General features: G+C 56.8%; 1 protein-coding gene across 3 annotated transcripts; it reads right to left on the bottom strand.

Moving 5' to 3' along the window:
• Window positions 1-537: 537 nt before the first annotated feature.
• LOC144719764 (solute carrier family 23 member 1-like) lies at window positions 538-18,958 on the bottom strand. 3 transcript variants are annotated; one of them, XM_078596160.1, is made up of 12 exons: window positions 18,569-18,958; window positions 17,279-17,449; window positions 16,093-16,250; window positions 15,571-15,730; window positions 14,484-14,665; window positions 13,294-13,381; window positions 9,137-9,293; window positions 7,383-7,636; window positions 6,497-6,661; window positions 5,035-5,143; window positions 2,777-2,872; window positions 538-1,420 (listed from the first exon to the last, which is right to left on the bottom strand). In XM_078596160.1, the coding sequence occupies exons 1-12, from the start codon at window positions 18,602-18,604 to the stop codon at window positions 1,203-1,205; spliced, it is 1,794 nt and encodes a 597-aa protein (XP_078452286.1). In that variant the 5' UTR covers window positions 18,605-18,958; the 3' UTR covers window positions 538-1,202. The 3 variants fall into 3 exon arrangements, with proteins under 3 accessions (XP_078452286.1, XP_078452112.1, XP_078452199.1); XM_078595986.1 differs by having other exon boundaries at window positions 13,264-13,381; window positions 18,569-18,954; XM_078596073.1 differs by having other exon boundaries at window positions 13,264-13,381; window positions 17,279-17,431; window positions 18,569-18,954.
• Between the last annotated feature and the right edge of the window lie 226 nt (window positions 18,959-19,184).

Raw genomic sequence — 19,184 nt, 5'->3', positions numbered from 1 at the left:
ATCACTGTAGTCTTAGCTTATCACTACAGTCTTAGCTTATCACTGTAGTCTTAGCTTATCACTGCAGTCTTAGCTTATCACTGCAGTCTTAGCTTATCACTATAGTCTTAGCTTATCACTGTAGTCTTAGCTTATCACTGCAGTCTTAACTTATCACTGTAGTCTTAGCTTATCACTGCAGTCTTAACCAGGGCGGTCCATGGAGTCCGAGCCGCGAGTCCCCGCAACGAGCAGCGGACGGCCTCCCGCTGGGCCACCACCTCACCGCCCACGAGACGTTTTGTATTCGCGACAGCGACATGACAACATTATACTCACTAGTCAGTATATATATACTGCACTGTTGTAATCATAATGGCTACATGGTGTATCATTTGTTGACAAAATAATAGGCTTTTCCCTTTCCGGCAAGTATACAGGAGGATTTAAGACGTTCAAATGCCAAACAGCGCGTATCGCCACGTCTGCATTCACCACACATCATGCTTTGTGGTAAAACATGCACCGCATTATCAAGGGAGTCTTATAGTTGACTGATTGAGATGAACAAAAAATATTATTTATTTGGACATGTAAAACAGCAATATATAATCTGTAATACACAAGCACACAATCTGTATTCATCTATGAAAAGAGCTACAGTGTTACGATGACTAATACGCTCGTTTACCGAGGAAGGCCTCGCTGAGTCCCAAGGAAACTTGTTCAGGAGGATTCTGCCAATTTTCCGCAGTAGGGGGCGATGTCGCTGCTGCTGCTGCTGCGTGATCCCAATTGCGTGGTTTGCGGTGTGACGTCACAGCACTGAGGTCACGTGATCAACGTACCGTGCTTGGCTCGATTTGGCTGAAGCTGGGGCACCGTGGGGGCTAATAGATGTTATCTCCCTCGCCTGGTATGCCGGAGGGCGTGGGTTCGATCCGGACCCTGACGATGCCTGTATATTTGGAGTTTGCGTTTTATCCCCCCCACATTTAAAAACGTGCGTTTAGATTATTTGGCAGCGACTATAAATTGCCATACATGGTGAGCCACTTCGTTGAGCTGTCACTTGTGGCCAGGTGGCTCGTGAAAAAGAGCTACGTCGCTCAGTGGGCTTCACTTGGCAACAACAACAACAAATCGTAGAATTGGTTTTCTGGTAATCCCACGCCGTCGCCGATCCATCCTCCCAGCCGGGTGCCCCGCCGCCGTCGCCACGGCTACACGGCGCAGTTCGTCCCCACGGCGACCGGCGCGCCCGCCGGCCTCTGCCCAAAGGTCGGGCAGACGGGGACGCGGCGCGGCCACGTCCACTTGCGCAGCAGCGGCGCGACGAGCGGCAGGTCGTAGACGCGAGTCGCGGCCCCGTCCTGGGCGCCGTGCGGGTCGCCCCGCCCGTGGCTCCTCCACGCCAGCAGCCCACGCTCCTCCACGGTGCCTGGCGGAGCGACGGGTGGCGAGATGGGATGGGGGGGGGGGCAGGCCGGGAGCGGCAATCGCACCACGTGATCAAAGTGCCGCCACGCCGCCACCGCCGCGGTTCAGACGAGCGCCCGCCGTCGCCGCTTTGGTCGTCGTGTTATCCCGACCGTGCAGTTCGCGTCTTGAGAAGGGGCCTGCGCAGAAGTGGACACGCCGGAGCTGCCTCCGAGACGGACGGTCCAGTGAGACTCTGGGCGACACTTCTTCACGCACTCCGCACGCGAGAGTGAGGTTGCGTCGTCTCGTGACGACTCGAACTATTCCTTTAAATGCTCAGGAGTTGGAGTTCATCTCAAGAAATGAATGCAGAATTGTTTTAGTACATTTTTTTTGTGCATCATCGCTGACTGGGCTGAGGCCATCAGCTCTCTACGCTTGAGAACCCGGTTGAGTGACTGCCGGATGAAACCCGGACCCGGCCATCGCCTTGCTCAGCGCTCTGACCTCTGACCTCTGAGCCACCCGGCCCGCTCTGGAGAAAGCCCCATCTTGGCGCACTGCACTCTGGTGACCTCAGAGGGATGGCTGCATTTACCCGGGCCCTTCGGTTTTCCTCCCACACGTACAAACATTAAATTGGAGTTGGTCAAACATCCCATGATAGAACCACAGAGCTCGGGCAATCATTGGGGATTGCGTGTTGCAATCGCATGGATAGGTTTCCTCTCACATGCACAAGCGCTCATTATTTGGTGGAAAGTATCTGAATGTAAAGAGGACCAGCAGAGCTTGGGCAACAGCTGGCGACGCCGGCACAGCGCCCGGTCGCTGCCTCCCCCCTCGCCTGTGGTTCCTCGCGCCTATCCTCCACCCGTCTCTCCCTCTCTTGCGTATGATGGCAGCAGCAGCAGCAGCAACCTGTTTAGGAGCGCAGACTCCATAGTGACTCAGTACGCACCGTTAGACGCGTGCGGCGTGCTGTGAGATAAACTAAATTATTTTTATTTCACCAAGTAAGGCCCACTCAGCTATGTTGTTCTTTTTCAGAAGCGACCCGGCCACAAATGAAAGCTCAACGAAGCGGCTTATCACATGTAAATGTATTGCTGCCAAATACTCTAAACGCGTGATGTTGATTATAAATATGGAGGGAAAAACCAGAGGACCCGTAGAAAAATCCACGCGACCACGGGGAGAACATTCAAACTCCAAATACACAGAAGGCGTCAGGGTCGGGATCGAACCCACAACCTCCTGCATACCAGGCGAGGGAGTTAACATCTCGCCGTGAGACGCGCCGTGAGACGCGCCGCGTGACGCGACGTGGACGGATCACGGCTCCACGGTGAGACTCGGTGAGAGGACAACGAACCGGGCACGGTGTTGTCGAGGACGAAGCCGAGGAATCCTCCCACGAACATGCTCATGGTGCACAGCACGGTGAGCGTCTGGTCGATCGGCGCCACCCCTGCCCCGCGCGGAGGGAGAGACAGAGAGACGGAACCGCTGTCACCCTCTGCTGCGTGCCCCCCCCCCTCCCACGGCTGGGCAACACAACGCGCGGTGTAATCGCAATCGACATCCCAATGCTGAACTATCGCCTGCAGGTTGTGTGTGCGTGTGTGTGTGTTGAACTTCTTTTGCACCGCACGTAGCCAACCGTGCTCGTTGGAGGTGCGGTGGAAGGACAACAAACTAAACACTCGATGGGGATTGCACAGAGCAGCAGCAGCAGCAGCAGCAAGGTCACCCCCTGCTGTGAAAACTTGGAACAACGCTCCTGAAAAATCAGTCTTGAGACTCAGAGGGGATTTCCTTGGGCAAGCAATAATAGTCGTAGTAGTACTTTTCAAACATAATGGATAGCGAGGCCTTCATCCAGCAGTGGATTACAGACGACTGTGAAGTATTATATCATTGCGCGTGACGGCAGCATTTTGCCCAGGAGATAAATGGCACAACAATAATGGTGGTGTTTGTTTAAACTTCGCTCGAGAAGAGCTGCTGTAGGCGGAGCAAAAACATTAAAAAACTGTGACATTGAGGGGTGGAGGAGAGCAGGTCGGAGGACTTTTAGAAAATCTGAACTTGGATCCCAAACAAGAAAGTGCCACGTCAGGGCGCGCTCCCTGCGACGCTGCATGGCCCAGACACGCCGCTGGTTGTCCACGGCCCAGACACGCCGCTGTCCGCTGGCCGCTGGCCGTCCACGGTCGACGCAGGGAACGGAACCTGAAGAGTGGACAAAGCTGCGTGGCGAGCGGCACGCCGGCAGCTGCACTGTGAGACACGCAGAGCAGCGCGTGGAGGGGAGTGCATGCGCACGATGTTGCAGACAAAGAAGGGGACATTTTTTTCTTTACTTATTATTTATTTTATCCACTCCTTACTTTTATCTTGCTAGTCGTTGTGCATGGCTGCACTTTATGTTGTAATTTACTCTGCTCAGTCGGTGCGAGCCGCTGAGGGCGTGAGGGGTCTCTGTCTTCATTCCTGTGGCTCCGTGCCATCGGGGCCGTTCCCGTCCTGCTGCAATGTGCACCGATGCCGACCTGATTGAGGGCGATATTGGCACGTGCAATAAGGATCGATTGGTTGGTCATTCGAAGCGAAAGGAAAATGGAGTGAGGCTCGGGCCGGACGCATCACGGCCAGAAGAGACGATGGGCGGCGAAGATGGCGGAGCGGCAGCCAGGGAGTGGAACGCGTGCTGGAGACGGAGCGGTGGAAGCAGTTCGTGCGCAGGGTGGAACGGTGCATCGCCAGGATCGCGAGAGGTGGCCGCGGCTTGGGGATGATTTCATCCAGTAGTGGATCTAACATGGCTGATTGTTTTTATTTTGTTTGTTGACCCAAGGAAGGCTCAAGACTCTCTTTCAGGAGGGTCCTGCCAAGTGCGACCCCAATTGAATGATCTGCAGATAATATCTTGATTTGAAGCTTTCGTGACTGCAGGAATCCATTCTCTTTGGTTCTTTCGGTAGATGATACTTCAGCATTGGGCTGTTTGGCCAGTGCCAGGTACATTGTGTGCGTGTTTTATTTTAAGCTCACGATGATGATGTTGTTAAAAGAGCAGTCAGAGCACAAGTGACAGGCAACATGCGTCTTCCACTTCCATCGTTGGTGTGGTGACGGTCCACACGGCCCCAGCGTGGCCGTCTCAACACGTCGATGGCGAGTTGTGTTTGGTCGAGCGCCCTCCTTGACATCTCACGCCTCATCTCAACGAATTGGACAGGGCACCCCCGGTGGCAGCTGTCCCTGCGTGTGCACAAGTTGACTGGGCACGTGGCCCGCGAGCGGGCGTAGTCTGCCAGGAGGCGGGCGGGACGGTGACGATTGCTGCCGCACGTAAATCCCAACTGAGTGATTTGCGGTGAAAGTTTCTAAGTTGCTCAATTTGGACCATGACGCCGGCACGCGACGGGCCGCTGGTCGCTCCGAACGACGTCGCGTCGGGACCTTTAACGTCCGCCATGAGGGAGGCGTCGGGGTTTAGCGGTTATTACACCGCAGCATTAACCAGGGTGGGCTGCGGGATTCGAACCGCGAGCCTGCGTTAGAACGAGCGGCGGACGCGCTCCTGCCGGGCTGCGTGCGCTGCGCCCGTGAGCGGTGGGTCCCTACCGGTGTTGATGGCCCCGGGGTTCTCCTTGAGCCAGGCTGGAATGGCCAGACCCGAGAAGATGGACAGCCCAACGATGAACACGTTCCTGGACGAGTTCATGTCTGCGTACTGACACGGCAGGGGCACACGGTGGCGGTGAGCTGGCGGGCGAAGCGATATCACTGCCAAGGCGTTCAGCTCTTGTGAGCCGGTGGTCTCGACAAGGCTGACAGCATTGTGCACGCGATGCGGTGGTTAATAGGTGGGTGGCAGGATGGGTGGTTCAGCCGGTGCCTCCCTGCAGACAACCACCTGGGTTCGATTCCCAAATCGGGCGCCTTTCCTTGTGGGGTTTGTATATTCTGACCCCCGTTCAGTGAGTGTGAGTGTGTCCGAGTGTGGCGTTGGTGCGTTCTTCCCCTGTTTCCGGAGGAAACCTATGCCATCACACAACGGCATTGGTGTTGATCAAACAGCCCAATGTAGCAGGACTCAGTGTGGCTGTCCTGGGTAAATGAGAAGTAATTTTTGACACGCAAAGCATGCGGATGGGGAGTTGCGTCTTGCTGCTATTTGCGAGCACACTTCTGCACCCGTTTAGAACCCATGGAGAGAATTTGGGACCTCCCAAGAGAGAACAAAACGTCGGCAGTGAGATTGCACAAAGACAAAGATCCCCCGTATAGCCTTAACAAGTGCTGTTAGAGAGCACCTATGAAGGCCGGAATGGTACACGAGGGGATGGTTGGACAGCACCACGCCCGACCGCTTTTATCTCCCCAGTGGCGATGTTTACACACTGAACCAGGTACTCATTTGAGGCTGAGTCGACCTAGGGGAGGCCCATGACCGGTTCAGATGATCGTCACTGGTGTTGGCTATGAGCGGGAATCGAACCTGGGTCGCCGGGTTCATAGCGCAGCGCGCACACCGCTACACTACCGCTCCCCAAACACAAATACACACAGACACACACACACAGACACAAACAGACACACACACAGACACAAACACGCACAGACACACACACACACACAGACACAAACACACACACACAGACACAAACAGACACAAACACACAGACACAAACAGACACAAACAAACATAGACACACACACATACACACACACAGACACAGCAGCCGCATCTCATGGCAACCCCGTGTGGGACAAGCAGCAGGAATCAGCCTGCCGGTAGCTCAGGCGACACTTGCCACTGTTTGTGTAAAACCAACTGAGTTGCCAAATCTCCCATTTATATAGAAGTTCGCAAAGTTGTAGCATGAGGCCGCCACACGCTGGGCTCCTGCTGTTTTCCAACAACACCGCGGGATCTTTCGCGTCCACCCGTGAAGCGGAGGGCGAGTGTTTGTTTAAGATGAATACATCGCCGCAGTGTTAACCAGTGTGGCCTGCCGGGTCCGAACCGCGAACATCTGCGTTCCTCCTGCACGGTATCCACACCGCAGCCTGCCGCACGAACCTGCAGGGTGGAGATGCCCACGGCGGCGATCATCCCGAAAGTGCCCAGGAACATGCCGCCGATGATGGGATCGGGGATGGTGATGAAGACGGCTCCACACTTCCCGAAGACGCCCATCAGCACGAGGATGACTCCGCTGACCTGCAGCACCAGCCGACTGCCCACCTGCATTGACACACAGCGAGACAGACAAAGGTCCCCCAGCTGTGTAGACCTCAACAGGCCGTGGGGGCAAGTGCTGTGAGCGAGCACCCGAGAAGGCCGCCACGGCACGCGAGGGGGTGGGTGGCCAGCGCCGCGCCCCGACGCCTTTGTCTCCCTAGTGACGATGTTTACACACCGCACGAGGTACTCAGTTGAGGCTGAGTCGACCTAGGGGAGGCCCTGGACCGGTTCAGAAAATCGTCACTGGTATTGGCCGTGAGCGGGAATCGAACCCGGGTTTGACAGGTTCGTAGCGCAGCGTAGCGCTAACCACTACACTACCGCTCCCCACGCAACGAGACACACACACACACAGACACACACACACACACACAAATACACCCACAGACACACACAGACACACACAGACACACACACATACACAGACACACACACAGACACACAGACACTTACACATATACACCCACAGACACACACAGACACACACACAGATACACACAGACACACACACAGATACACTCACACACACTCACACAGATACACTCACACACACCCACACAGACACACACACAGACACATACAGACACACACTTACTCACACAGATACACCCACAGACACACACAGACACACACACAGATACACACAGACAGACTCACACACACTCACACATATACACTCACACACACTCACACAGACACACACACAGACACATACACACACCCTGGTGATGCCCAGCGCGGCGATGTTCTGGCTGAACGAGGTGGTGCCGTTGCCCGTGCCCAGCGACCCGGCCAGCAGGCAGCCGAGACCCTCGACCGCGAGGCCGCGGCTCACGGCGTGCGCCGGCGGCGGCGGCGCCCCGGCGAGTCGCGCGCACGCCGCGTAGTCCCCCACGGACTCGAGCGCCGAGGCGACCACCCCGCACAGCATGCCCAGCGCAGAGGCGGCGCCCAGCGTCGGCGCGCCCCACTGACCTGCACGGGGGGGGGGCACGGGGGGGGGCAGCCGTCGTCACCGTCCGGTTCGGGGTGGCGGGGAGAATTCACCTCCCTCGCCTGGGGCGCAGGAGGTCGCGCCGGCTCGACCCTGACACCTGGGTATGTGGAGTTGCATGTCGCATGTTGCATGTCGCATGTTGCTTGTTGCATGTCGCATGTTGCATGTTACATGTCGCATGTACTCCCCGTGGTTGTCCCCGTGGATGTCCCCGTGGTTCTCAACAATGCAGGGCACACCAATATACATATGAATGTGAATATTATTATTGAGTAATTTGCTGGTAATTTTCAGCTCCAGGGTTATTTGGCTAATAGCAGTCACATGATTACAGTAGACATGTTAGCCATGGCGTTGCTCAAAGGCAACAACTCATATGGAACACTGGCGCGGCCTGCAGGTGAAGAGCAGCGCTGCGTCATTGACGAGGACGCCCTCGGAGCCGCGTGCCTCCACTGGGGGCCGACACGGCGGCGATGCCGCGGGCAGCCGCGAGCGCTACGCGGGGCGGTCAGCAGAGGGCGCACGAGCACCACTGTTGTTAGTGTTGTACCTCACTCCGCGCACACGTCTATGCTCCCCGACGTCGCCCACGCGCACCGACCCACGTGCTGAGGGCGAGCGAGTGGCGCCCGTGGCAGGTCGCTGCTCGTTGCAGAGGTTTGCGGTTAGAATCTGGCAGGCCGCCCTGGCCATTGCTGCTCTGCGTGTTTAACGTGAGGGTCCCATGCGCCGTCTGCTTCACGGTGGACGTTTGAGACCCGTGACGCCATTCGTCGTGGTCCAAACAATTAGAGAATGACACCGCAGATTACTCAGTTGGGATCGAACGTGCCAATAATCGTCCCTCAATCTACGAAACTTGGCAGGACCCTCTTGAACAGAGTCTTGTGACTCGGTAGCTAGGGTTTCTTGCAGGTGAACGAGAATCATCAAACAACAGTAATCAGCAGCAGGATGAGTGTGTGAGTGTTGGATGCGAGGTGGCCACGGGATGACAGCACGGACAATTGTTGTGTGAGAATGTGGACTCACCGGGATTGTATCGCGCTCTCCCCGTGTGTCTGTGGGCACCAGGGTGGGTGCTGGATGGCTATGCGGGTGGAGGGGCTGTGTGTGTGTATGTGTTTGTGGGTGGGACTGTGTGTGTGTGTGGGGAGCGGTCCTAGAGCACTGAGCGCTACGCTGCGCTCCGAACCCGAATGCACGAGTTCGATTCCCGCTCATGGCAAACACCAGTGACGATTATCTGAACCAGTCCTGGGCCTCCCCTATGTAGATTCAGCCTCAAATGAGTACCTGGTGCGGTGTGTAGTAAACATCGCCACTGGGGAGACAAAGGCGGCCGGGCGTGGTGCTAGGCTGCTAGCAACCCACCCCCTCGTGTGCCGTGGCGGCCTTCATAGGTGCTCGCTAACAGCACTTGCCCCTACAGCCTGTTCAGGCTCCACGGGGGATCTCTGTCTTTGTGTGTGCACCTGGGTAGGGGACGCGGAACCATGGCGCGTGCTGGATGGCCTGCAGGTGGAGGTCGGTTCTGGCGAGGTGACCCGGCGCGCCCGGCTCTGCTGGGAGCGAGTCCGTCAGCGTGAGGATGTAGCACAGCAGCCACGAGAGGCACATGGCCAACAGCACCTGCACCAGCAGCAGCAAGAGCAGCAATAGTCATGATGGTGATGGTCATTTACAGCGTGCGACGGCGCACAGCGTCAGCTCGCTCTCGGACGGAGTGAATTACTCGAGAAGAGCCACAGGCAAGCCGGAAGGCAGCCACGCTATAGCCGCCGCCAACAATTGTTCCTCTGAATATGAAGGTGACATCGATCGATTAATGAGCGTCTACGCGTGGGAGGAAACCGGAGCGCTCGGAGAAACCGCACGCGTGAGAAGGGGAAACACTCGATCCCATACAGAGGGAACAGGTGGAGTCCACACTTCTGTTGGACTGCCCTCTCCTGGCGAGCCCCACGGTACGACACCTGAATGCCCACGGGGAGTCGTGTGAGCCACCAACGCTCGCCTCCACGATGCTGCATCACAGGCCACGAGCATCACCAAGCAGTCAAGTGTCCCTGGCATTGCATATACAGTGCTCACAATAACAATGCTGTCATGTACAATGGAATATCGTCTTCCATTGAGGGTCCCTTTGTGCAGACGACGCTTCTGGCAGCGCACCCGGCAGTGGTTCAAGCGAGAGTTCCGCTTGCGCCGAAATCAATGCAGCTGAAGTTGGTGCACTCCCAGGAAGCTGCGGTGCCTCATGGGATGTGTGCCAATTTGTAATTGGCACAATTTAGAAGACGGATATATGATGGAGAAATGCATCATATGGTCCGCTCCACGCTATCGGTGTCTCTGTCCCAGGGTGACTCCCCCTTCTCGACTTGCACTCGGCTCTTACCCAGCAGCGACGCGTTCCGTCTCGGGTTCTGCTGCTGCCGCTCGCCACGACGAGAGGGAGGCTTCAGCCGAGAGAGGGAGAGAGAGAGAGTCCGTGTCCTTGTACTGATCCTGCTCCTGCAGCCCAGGCTGCAGTGGTTCACTATATGACCCATCGACTGCCATTCCCCATTGATGTATTTACTGCAGCAGGATGATGGAGATGGTGGAGTGTAACACCTGCGCCGTCCTGCGACGGCACAGAGGTCACACAGTACAGATCTAACATCGCCCGTACACGTACATGGATCTCTATGAGTTCCCAAGTGAGTTTACCATGTGGCCCATCATGTGGGTTGCTAGGCCACAATCGCACTTGTACCCTCTTCAATTCAATCTCCCCGCACTTTCTCTGGCCCCAGGTGCGCCTCACCAGGTGATTGCCTTTCGCTGCACCTGAGCACTGAATATGTTCGAGCCCACCTGGCTGGGAGCTCCACTCTGCACGAGCCGCATTCAGTTCCCCTCGCGCGCCCTCCCACTCCGCATCCCTCCACCCTCGTCCAGCGCCCCTCTCACTGACGTCGTAGCCCTGGCTAGTCGCTGGCTACACGTGCGCGCATTGACACACGGATCAGCCACGCACACACACACACAGATCACATATACAAAGACCGCCCACATAGCCTTCAACAGACTGTTCGGGCAAGTGCTGTTAGCGAGCACTTATGAAGACCAGCACGGCACATAAGAACACGACCCTCAGCCGCCTTTGTCTCCCTAATAGTGATGTGTACACCCCACACCATGATCAAACACACACACATATACTTCAGGCACACAGACAAATATTCCCCGCTAAGCCGAAGAGTTTCGAGGCAAGAGCTGTTAGCGAACTCGGGTCGCTGGGGTCGTAACGGGGCACCCCAATCACTTCGCCACCACTCCCCACGAGGCACGCACACGGCCCCTGCACACAGGGGCGCACACACAACTTGTACAAACATCCCCTCGTGTCGCCACCTTGGCAGACTGCTGGGGCAGGTGCCGTGAGCGAGCCCCCGCGAAGGCCACCACGGCGCACGAGGGGTGGCTGGCCAGCGCCACGTCTTGCCGCCTTTGTCTCTCCAATGCTGACAGTACACACCATTTATGACTGAGTCGACCTAGGGGAGGTCCAACACCGGTTCAAATAGTCACCACTATTATGGGTCGTGAACGGGTTGGGAATCAAACTCCTGTCGCCGGGTTTGTCAGGATCTGTCTTTAGACTGCAGCAGGAATCCGATGAGCTATCAAGCTCTTTTTCAACGAAGCTCTTATTCAGCAAGTTTGTCGCGCTGTGCGCTAACCATTGCGCCACCGCCACACCGCGTGAGTTGGAGTTAGACTCGGATCGCCAGCCCGGTGACGATACCGCAGATTCTCAGGTGGCTCTGAAGCTAGAGCGCTGGGCCGTACAGCGCTCAGGTCCTGGGTTCGAATTCAGGTTCCAAGCCACTCGTGGGTTGATGGTCTCAGCCCGGTCACCAACATCGTCCTCATCAAAATCTTGATTTAGACTGGAGGAGGAATCCGATGAGCTATGAAGTTCTTGCTCACAAATGTCCGTGAATGATCACCGCATGCTGAGAAGGGAGACTTCTGTTCGGATGCGTCACCTATTCCCGTGAATGATTAAACGCAGCTGTCCGTCTTCGGTTGCGTAACGAGAAACTGCTTTCCCAACAGGAACGGCGCGTGCGGCGCTGTAATGTTTAACACGGAACCTTCTCCAACATTCGTGGCCTCAAGGTCGACATAACCTCATGTCCAACACATCGTTGTTGTTATTGCGTCACGCCCGGTGTATTGCTGGCCCTGAGACGGCTGTGGAAATTCCACGTTCCTGTGGAAGGGACCTCTCTCGTGAACATAACGAGCACGGCGGCCGTATGGCCCAGCAGCGGCAGCGCGTTCGCCCCTTGCTGCCGAGGTTCGTGGTTCCGACCCGGCAGGCCACCCTGGTTACTACCGCGCCGCCGCGTTAAACGTAACAGCGCCGCGCGCCGCCTGCCTCCCTCGCGGTGGACGTGGAAGGCCCCGCGTGGTGACGGCGTTTGGAGCGAGTCGCGACCCATCGCGTGCTGGCGCCGTGGTCTAAATTTGCCAAAACTCTAAAAATGCCACCGCGAATCACTCAATTGGGATGTACGCACGGTAGCCATCGTCACCCTCCCCTCTCTGCTGGTGGACTGCGCCCACTCGCGCGCCACGTGCCGAGGGAAGCTCCCACCGGGGGTGCCCTGTCCACTGTGCTGAGACGAGATGCGAGTCACCCATCGCGTGGAAGGCGCTCTGACACTCCCCTGCGTGACGGTGGGTGGCTTGATCAGAAACAATTTTCGTGTCATCGTGAACGTGACCATGATGACATCGTTAGTAGTGGTGGCTTCTCTCCATGATACTCACAGCATCATTCTATTCTCACGCGTGATGACAGCAACATGCTCAGAAGCTAAATGCCAATGTCGAGGTCTGCTGCTGCTGCTGGCCACGACGCGAGGGCTGCAGCAGAGAGAGAGTTCGTGTCGCTGTTCCTCCACCTCCTCCATGAAAGTGCTTTGCTATATGGGCCACAGTTTTGGTTGCATGGCCACGACCGCACCACTGTGGCTTGGTTTGAATTTCCCACTCACGAAGGAGATGTGCACAGCGGCCTGTTGATACTCTGATGCGGTTGACGGTTCCACCGGCGTCTCCGAAGAACGCCACGGCAGAAGGTGCGTGACGCGTGGGTGTCGAGACGAAGTGGCCGTTGTTAATGAGAAGTGCCATGGGGTTCTGCCTACACGTTCTCAATCTGAGCAGATTGCTGCCAATTCACGTCGACCATCGAGCAGGTGCGTGGAGAGTGATACAGGCTGAAACCTGTCGCTCACAGTCGTTCACAGGTTTGATTGAGTGTTGCCTTGAGGCGAGTGGTAACGGGGGTCACTCGAGTGTAAAGGCACAAGTCCTCACCATATACGAGGCTTCCAGAGGAATATGGCAGCAGTCAACATTGATTGACTGTACTGATGAGCACGGTGGAGACAAGGATGGAGATGATCATGGAGATGATGGAGATGATGATGGAGATGATGATGAAGATGATGGAGACAAGAATGGAGATGATGATGATGATGGAGACGACGCTGTGGGGGCTGAATGCAAGGGTGCGCCCGTGCAGGTGGAGGCTCACAGAGAACATCTTGAAGACGGGGTACCTCACCACACGGCACCGCCCGCCGACGAACCCCGGCACCGGCACGGCGACGTCGCGCAGGTACTGGGAGAAGAGCACGATCAGGGCCACGGTCCTGGGCACACGCGGAGGTGCGCGTCATCACACGCGGTGTGGCGACTTACAGCCGTGGCGGTTTTTTGCCAAGTGGGAAAACTTGAGTACCTGCAAATTACTCAATTAGGATTAGCAGCAACATCGCCGTCTACTGTGGACCTACTGCACCTTGGTGGCCGAGTGAGCACGCGAGTGAGTGGAGCGGTTCGCACTACGAACCTGGCGACGCAGGTTCAATTCCCGTTCACGACCAATACCAGTGACGATTATTTGAACCGGTTCTGGGCCTCTCCTAGGTCGACTCAGTCTCAAATAAATACCTGGTGTGCTGTGTAAACATCGCCACTGGGGAGACAAAGGTTGCCGGGAATGGTGCTGGCCAACTATCCCCCTCGTGTGCCGACCAGGCCTTCATAGATGCTCGCGATCAGCACTTGCCACAACAGTTTGTTAAGTCTATAAGGGGGATCTTTACCTTTGAGTGGGTGAGTGAGTGGGTGAGTGAGTGAATGGAAGGTGAGTGAGTGGGTGGGTGAATGAGTGCGTGGGTGAATGGGTGGGTGAATTAGTGCGTGGGTGGGTGGGTGAGTGAGTAGGTGAGTGAGTGATTAAGTGGGTGAGTGAGTGGGTGGGTGGGTGAGTGAGTGAGTGAGTGAGTGGGTGAGTGGGTGAGTGCGTAGATGAGTGAGTAAATGAGTGAGTAAATTAGTAAGTGGGTGAGTAAGTGAGTGAGTCGGTGAGTGAGTGAGTGGGTGGGTGGGTGAGTGAGTAGGTGAGTGAGTGATTAAGTGGGTGAGTGAGTGAGTGAGGGGGTGAGTAAGTGAGTGAGTGAATGAGTAAGTGGGTGAGTAAGTGAGTGAGTCGGTGAGTGAGTGGGTGGGTGAGTGCGTAGATGAGTGAGTGGGTGAGTGAGTGGGTGGGTGGGTGAGTGAGAGTGTGAGTGAGTGGGTGAGTGAGTGAGTGAATGGGTGGATGAGTGAGTGGGTGAGTGGGTGAGTGAGTGAGTGAGTGGGTGAGTGGGTGGGTGAGTGAGGGGGTGAGTGGGTGAGTGAATGAGTGAGTGGGTGAGGGGGTGAGTGGGTGAGGTCTAGGCCGTGGTGGCGAGGGTGGTGCCCACTCACAGGCACGCGATTCCCCAGTGGCCGCCGCTCTTGCGCCCGGCCTCCCCAAAGAGCGAGAGGCCGATGAGGGTGATGGTGGGCGCGATGGACAGCGGCCCGATGAGGCGCAGGGCCGGTCCCATGGCGCCCGTGAGGCCCAGCGCCACTTGGAAGAGCGACGCGACCATGATGGCGCCCTGCAGCTGCGTGCGGTCGTCACCAAGAGTCAAACAAACAGCTCGGGGGGGGGGGGGGGGGGTGGGGGGGGGCTTGTGGCTCGCGAGGCGCGGGACCCCACAGCGTGGGCGCCAAGTGGCCCTCGACTGTGGGCCAACGATCAATCCCCGTGCAGGTGGCAAACACGTGGCAATATATAATAATACTGATAATGTTATACTAATTACACGTTTATCGAGGAGAGCCACACTGAGTTGTATGACTCTTTTTCAGGACGGCCCTGCTACAATTATTTTTATTGTAAGATGTTTGCAGCCAATAAATGAGTGCTTCTAGAAATGGGAGCAAACTGGAGCACCCGGAGAAATCTCACACGTGCGAGGGGGAAACACTCGATCCCCGTACGGATAGAAAGAGATGTGCGAGGGTCCACTTGCTGTACTGCCTTCTCCTGGCGAGGCAGGGTGTGCTCAGCGCTGTTGGGTTACAGGCAGCCGCGTGCGTCGGTCACCACGACCAATACCCCTGGCAAGTCGGGAGATAGATCCATTCCATTGTCAATTGGTGCAAGGATGCATAATGCTCCGTGTCGTGAGAAACCCTCCACCACCGGACACAGCCAAGCGAATTGAATTGTCACGCGCTTACCAACTCGCCGGTTCTGATTGGTTGGCCTAACTCACACCGCGTGAGTTGCCAACAGAGTTTAGCAGCGATTAGATACGTGCCTGTCCCCTGTGAAGCGACGGCAAACGTCGTCCATCAGCACAAGATCCAGAAAGTGAGAGGCCCGATCCACCAAGTCAGTCACCTGAACAGAGGTGGCTTCACCTCGCAGGAACAAACCAATCAGATTTGAACCAAACTCAGATTTAAACCTGCCGAGTAAATCAACGCGATGTCCTCTCTAGTGGCGCTGTGCCTCTCTCACCTCCCGCATGCGAGGCTGCCACACCTCGGGGTCGCTGGGCCGCGCGGCGCCGTGGGCGGCCTCCGTGCCGTTGAGCGCCGGGCACCGCCACTCGGGGAGGGCGAGGATGGCAAAGGCCGGAGCCACGAAGCTCAGGCTGCCACCCTGCAGGATGGGCAACCTGGGCACACGGGAGGGGTGGACAATCTCTCGCTCGCTCGCTCACCCACACACTCACCCACACACTCACGCAATAACCCACGCACTCACACAATCACCGACGCACTCACACACTCTCCCACGCACGCACTCACACACACAATCACCCACGCACTCACCCACGCACTCACACACTCACCCACGCATTCACACACTCACCCACGCACGCACTCACACACGCACTCACGCACGCACTCACGCACTCACACAATCACGCACGCACTCACATACGCATTCACACACGCACCCACGCACTCACCCACACACTCACACACACACTCACACACGCACTGAAGCAACCACCGACCCGCCGACCCGCCCCACCTCGTGCCCAGCGTGGTCTGCAGCAGCGTGGCGAGCCCCGACGCGAAGAACATCGTGTTGATGAGGAGCCCCTTGACGAGGTCGTCGCCGCCCGCGCACAGCGGCTCGGCCAGGATGAGTGGGATGGCGATGATGCCGCCGAACGCGAGGAGGTAGTGCTGTGGACGGCACGTGAGGCGCACAGCCATCCAGACGCCTCCTGCTCTCTCTGCTAGAGCTGCTAGAGCTGCTGCCCTGCGATTCGTGAGTTCCTCAAACAATCCAGCGCGCTAACCACTGCACCGCCGCTCCCCACACTCACGCGCGCAAATACAAAGACAGAGATCCCCCGTGTAGCCTTAACAGACTGTTGGGGCAAGTGCTGTTAGCGAGCACCTATGAAGGCCGGGTCGGCACACGAGGGGGTAGGTGGCCAGCACCACGCCCGGCCGCCTTTGTCTCCCCAGTGGCGATGTTTACACATCGCACCAGTTACTCATTTGAGACGGAGTATGCCTAGAGGGGGCCCAGGACCGATTCAGATCGTCACTGGTGTTGATCATGAGTTGAGTGAGAATAGAACTCGGGACACCAGGTTCGTAGCGCAGCGTGCTAACCGTTCAACCACCGCTCCCCGAACTCCGAACACTGTCACGCACTCACAGCAAGAGCCACCAGGCGACGTGCACCTTGAGGCCGCGTGAGATGTGTACGGCTCGCTGCTGCTGGCAGCAAGGTCACAGAACAGGCCCAGGTGCCCATTGGTTGACTGACTGAGATAACCGGCAGATGCATCACCTGTGCTCCCCCCCTGTGCCCACTCGCACACTCACACTCACCGTCACTCACCGTCACACTCACTCACACACACTCTCACTCACATTCACTCACTCACACTCACTCACACTCACTCACTCACCCACACTCACTCACTCACACTCACTCACACTCACTCACTCACTCACACTCACTCACACTCACTCACACTCACTCACCCACACTCACTCACTCACTCACACTCACTCACTCACACTCACGCTCACTCACTCACACACAAACTCACTCAGAGAGAGCGACAGGAGACACACAAACTCACTCACTCGGAGAGAGCGCAGCTCTCTCCGAGTGCGGAGTGGAGCCCAGTCTGCGGCTTGCCGTGTCGCGCGAGTGCCGCCACCCGCCCCGACGACGCTGACCACCCCCTGACCTGGAATCCGAGGACGATGCACAGGAGGATGGGCGGCCGATCCTCGAGGCCGTAGAGGAGCGCCTCGTCGCGCTTCTCCGCGGGGACTTCGTCGCTCGGAGGCCGCCCCGCGGCGACCATCGCCGCCACTTTGCCGCCATCGCCGCCGTCTCCCTGCTCGCCGCCGTCTCCCTGCTCGGCGCCGGCGGAACAAATCAACGACGGCCGCTTCCCCCCGAGCCGCGCGCTCGACTCGCGCCGCGGCGACTCCGGCGCCCGGCGCGGTGGACGCCGCGGGGAGAGCGACGGCGGCGCGGGGTGGCTCAGAGGTCGAGAGGTCAGAGGTCGAGAGGTCAGAGCGCTGAGCCGCTACCCGCGTGGACACGACGGTGGTGGCGACGGTGGCGGTCGGGGTCGGGATTCCACCACCGCCCGTGATTCGACCGAGTTCTCAAGTGCGGTGACATTGATGGTCTCGGCTCGGTCGCCCACTAACGACTGCTCGGACAAAGCCACCGCGTTAAATGTGGTTCTGCACTTAATTCTTCATGAGCTAATCCTTGTGCCTCTCACAAGAAGATCCCTGGGTTCGATTCCCTCACAGATTCCCACGCTCAATCACTCGCTCACTCACTCACCTACTCACTCACTTACCTGCTCACTCACTTACCTACTCACTCACTTAATTATCCACTCACTCGCTCACTCACCCTACTGCAGGTGGCACCGCTTGTTATTATTTCAGCTACTTCCCTTTCCACGGCTACAATTTGGAATTCCCTCCTCCCATCGTCGTCTCGTTTCCCCCAAACTCTTATCATGATAATCACAATAATAACCTTGCTCAATCAAATTAACGTGTTACACTCGTATCTACTGCAACCTTAACAGTGATTTTTGATGCTGGCCACTTGATATTTCGGCTCGTTGGGTCGGTGGCTCATCATCGTGTCCCCGCGACGTGCCAGGCCCTGCCCAGCTAAGCAAATGTCCCGCACGATCGCCTGACAAGTCGTCATCCACGCTTCACGTGGAGCACGCGGGCAGCTGCCTTGGAGCTGCACGCAGCCGCACTGATTACCTCTTTGTGTTTTAGCCGCTCCCCTAATTACCCTGCGATTAACGTAACCACTCACCGTTAGCCATCCACCTAATCCGCGGGGCCCTCAACTAAAGCCGCATTGTCCGGATGGTAATGGAGGGCTGTGGCTTATCAAGTGTGGATTGTCCTCTCGGGCTACCCCTTCAGCCCAGCAGCAGCGCGTGGACTGGGCGTGGGATCGCTGATGAGTGCCTTTCGCGCTGATTTACCGAGGTCTTTACGACGCAGTACTTGCAAGAATGCATTCTTCACTCTCGCCGCGGTCAAGTTATAATACTATATAATGAAATTAAATACTAATAATACGATACTATAAATGTATGTCATCCACCCTGCGTAACTGCACGCTGCGCCGCCTTATTATGAAGGCGGTTATTGCCTTCTTATATATTCCTCGTAAATCCCTCCTCGCGTGGTCCAATATCCGACTTTAAACTCCAATTATTGACTGCGTCTTCGCGGTTAATAAGTCCAATATTACACGGGTGTTAAACAACTGGCCAAGATACGAGCTGTTATTGGAAACACGCTGAGAGCAGTGGGGTTCGAGAGCTGATCCTCACCTAATGGTTGAACCGCTGAGCGAATACTGCTGAGAAGAGCTGTCTGAGTGAGCAATGCCCCTGGGTGGAGTTTCAGCCCCTCTCAGCTGGGGTCACTGTTGGAGATGCTAACTCAGTGCCAAATCTCTTCTTGGGCGTGATGGCAGCAGTATGTTCTGGGGCTGAATGCCAGTGTCGAGGTGTGCTGGCCATGACGAGAGGGCTTCAGGATAGAGATTCTGTGCCGTCCTTCTTACACGCCACAGTGGGTCACGATACGGGC

This window comes from Lampetra planeri, chromosome 1 (assembly GCF_965212315.1).
Source record: "Lampetra planeri chromosome 1, kcLamPlan1.2.h2, whole genome shotgun sequence".
Taxonomy (NCBI): Eukaryota; Metazoa; Chordata; class Hyperoartia; order Petromyzontiformes; family Petromyzontidae; genus Lampetra; species Lampetra planeri.
Note: the sequence above shows the minus strand (reverse complement) of the source record. Positions and strands in the feature narration are given on the sequence as shown.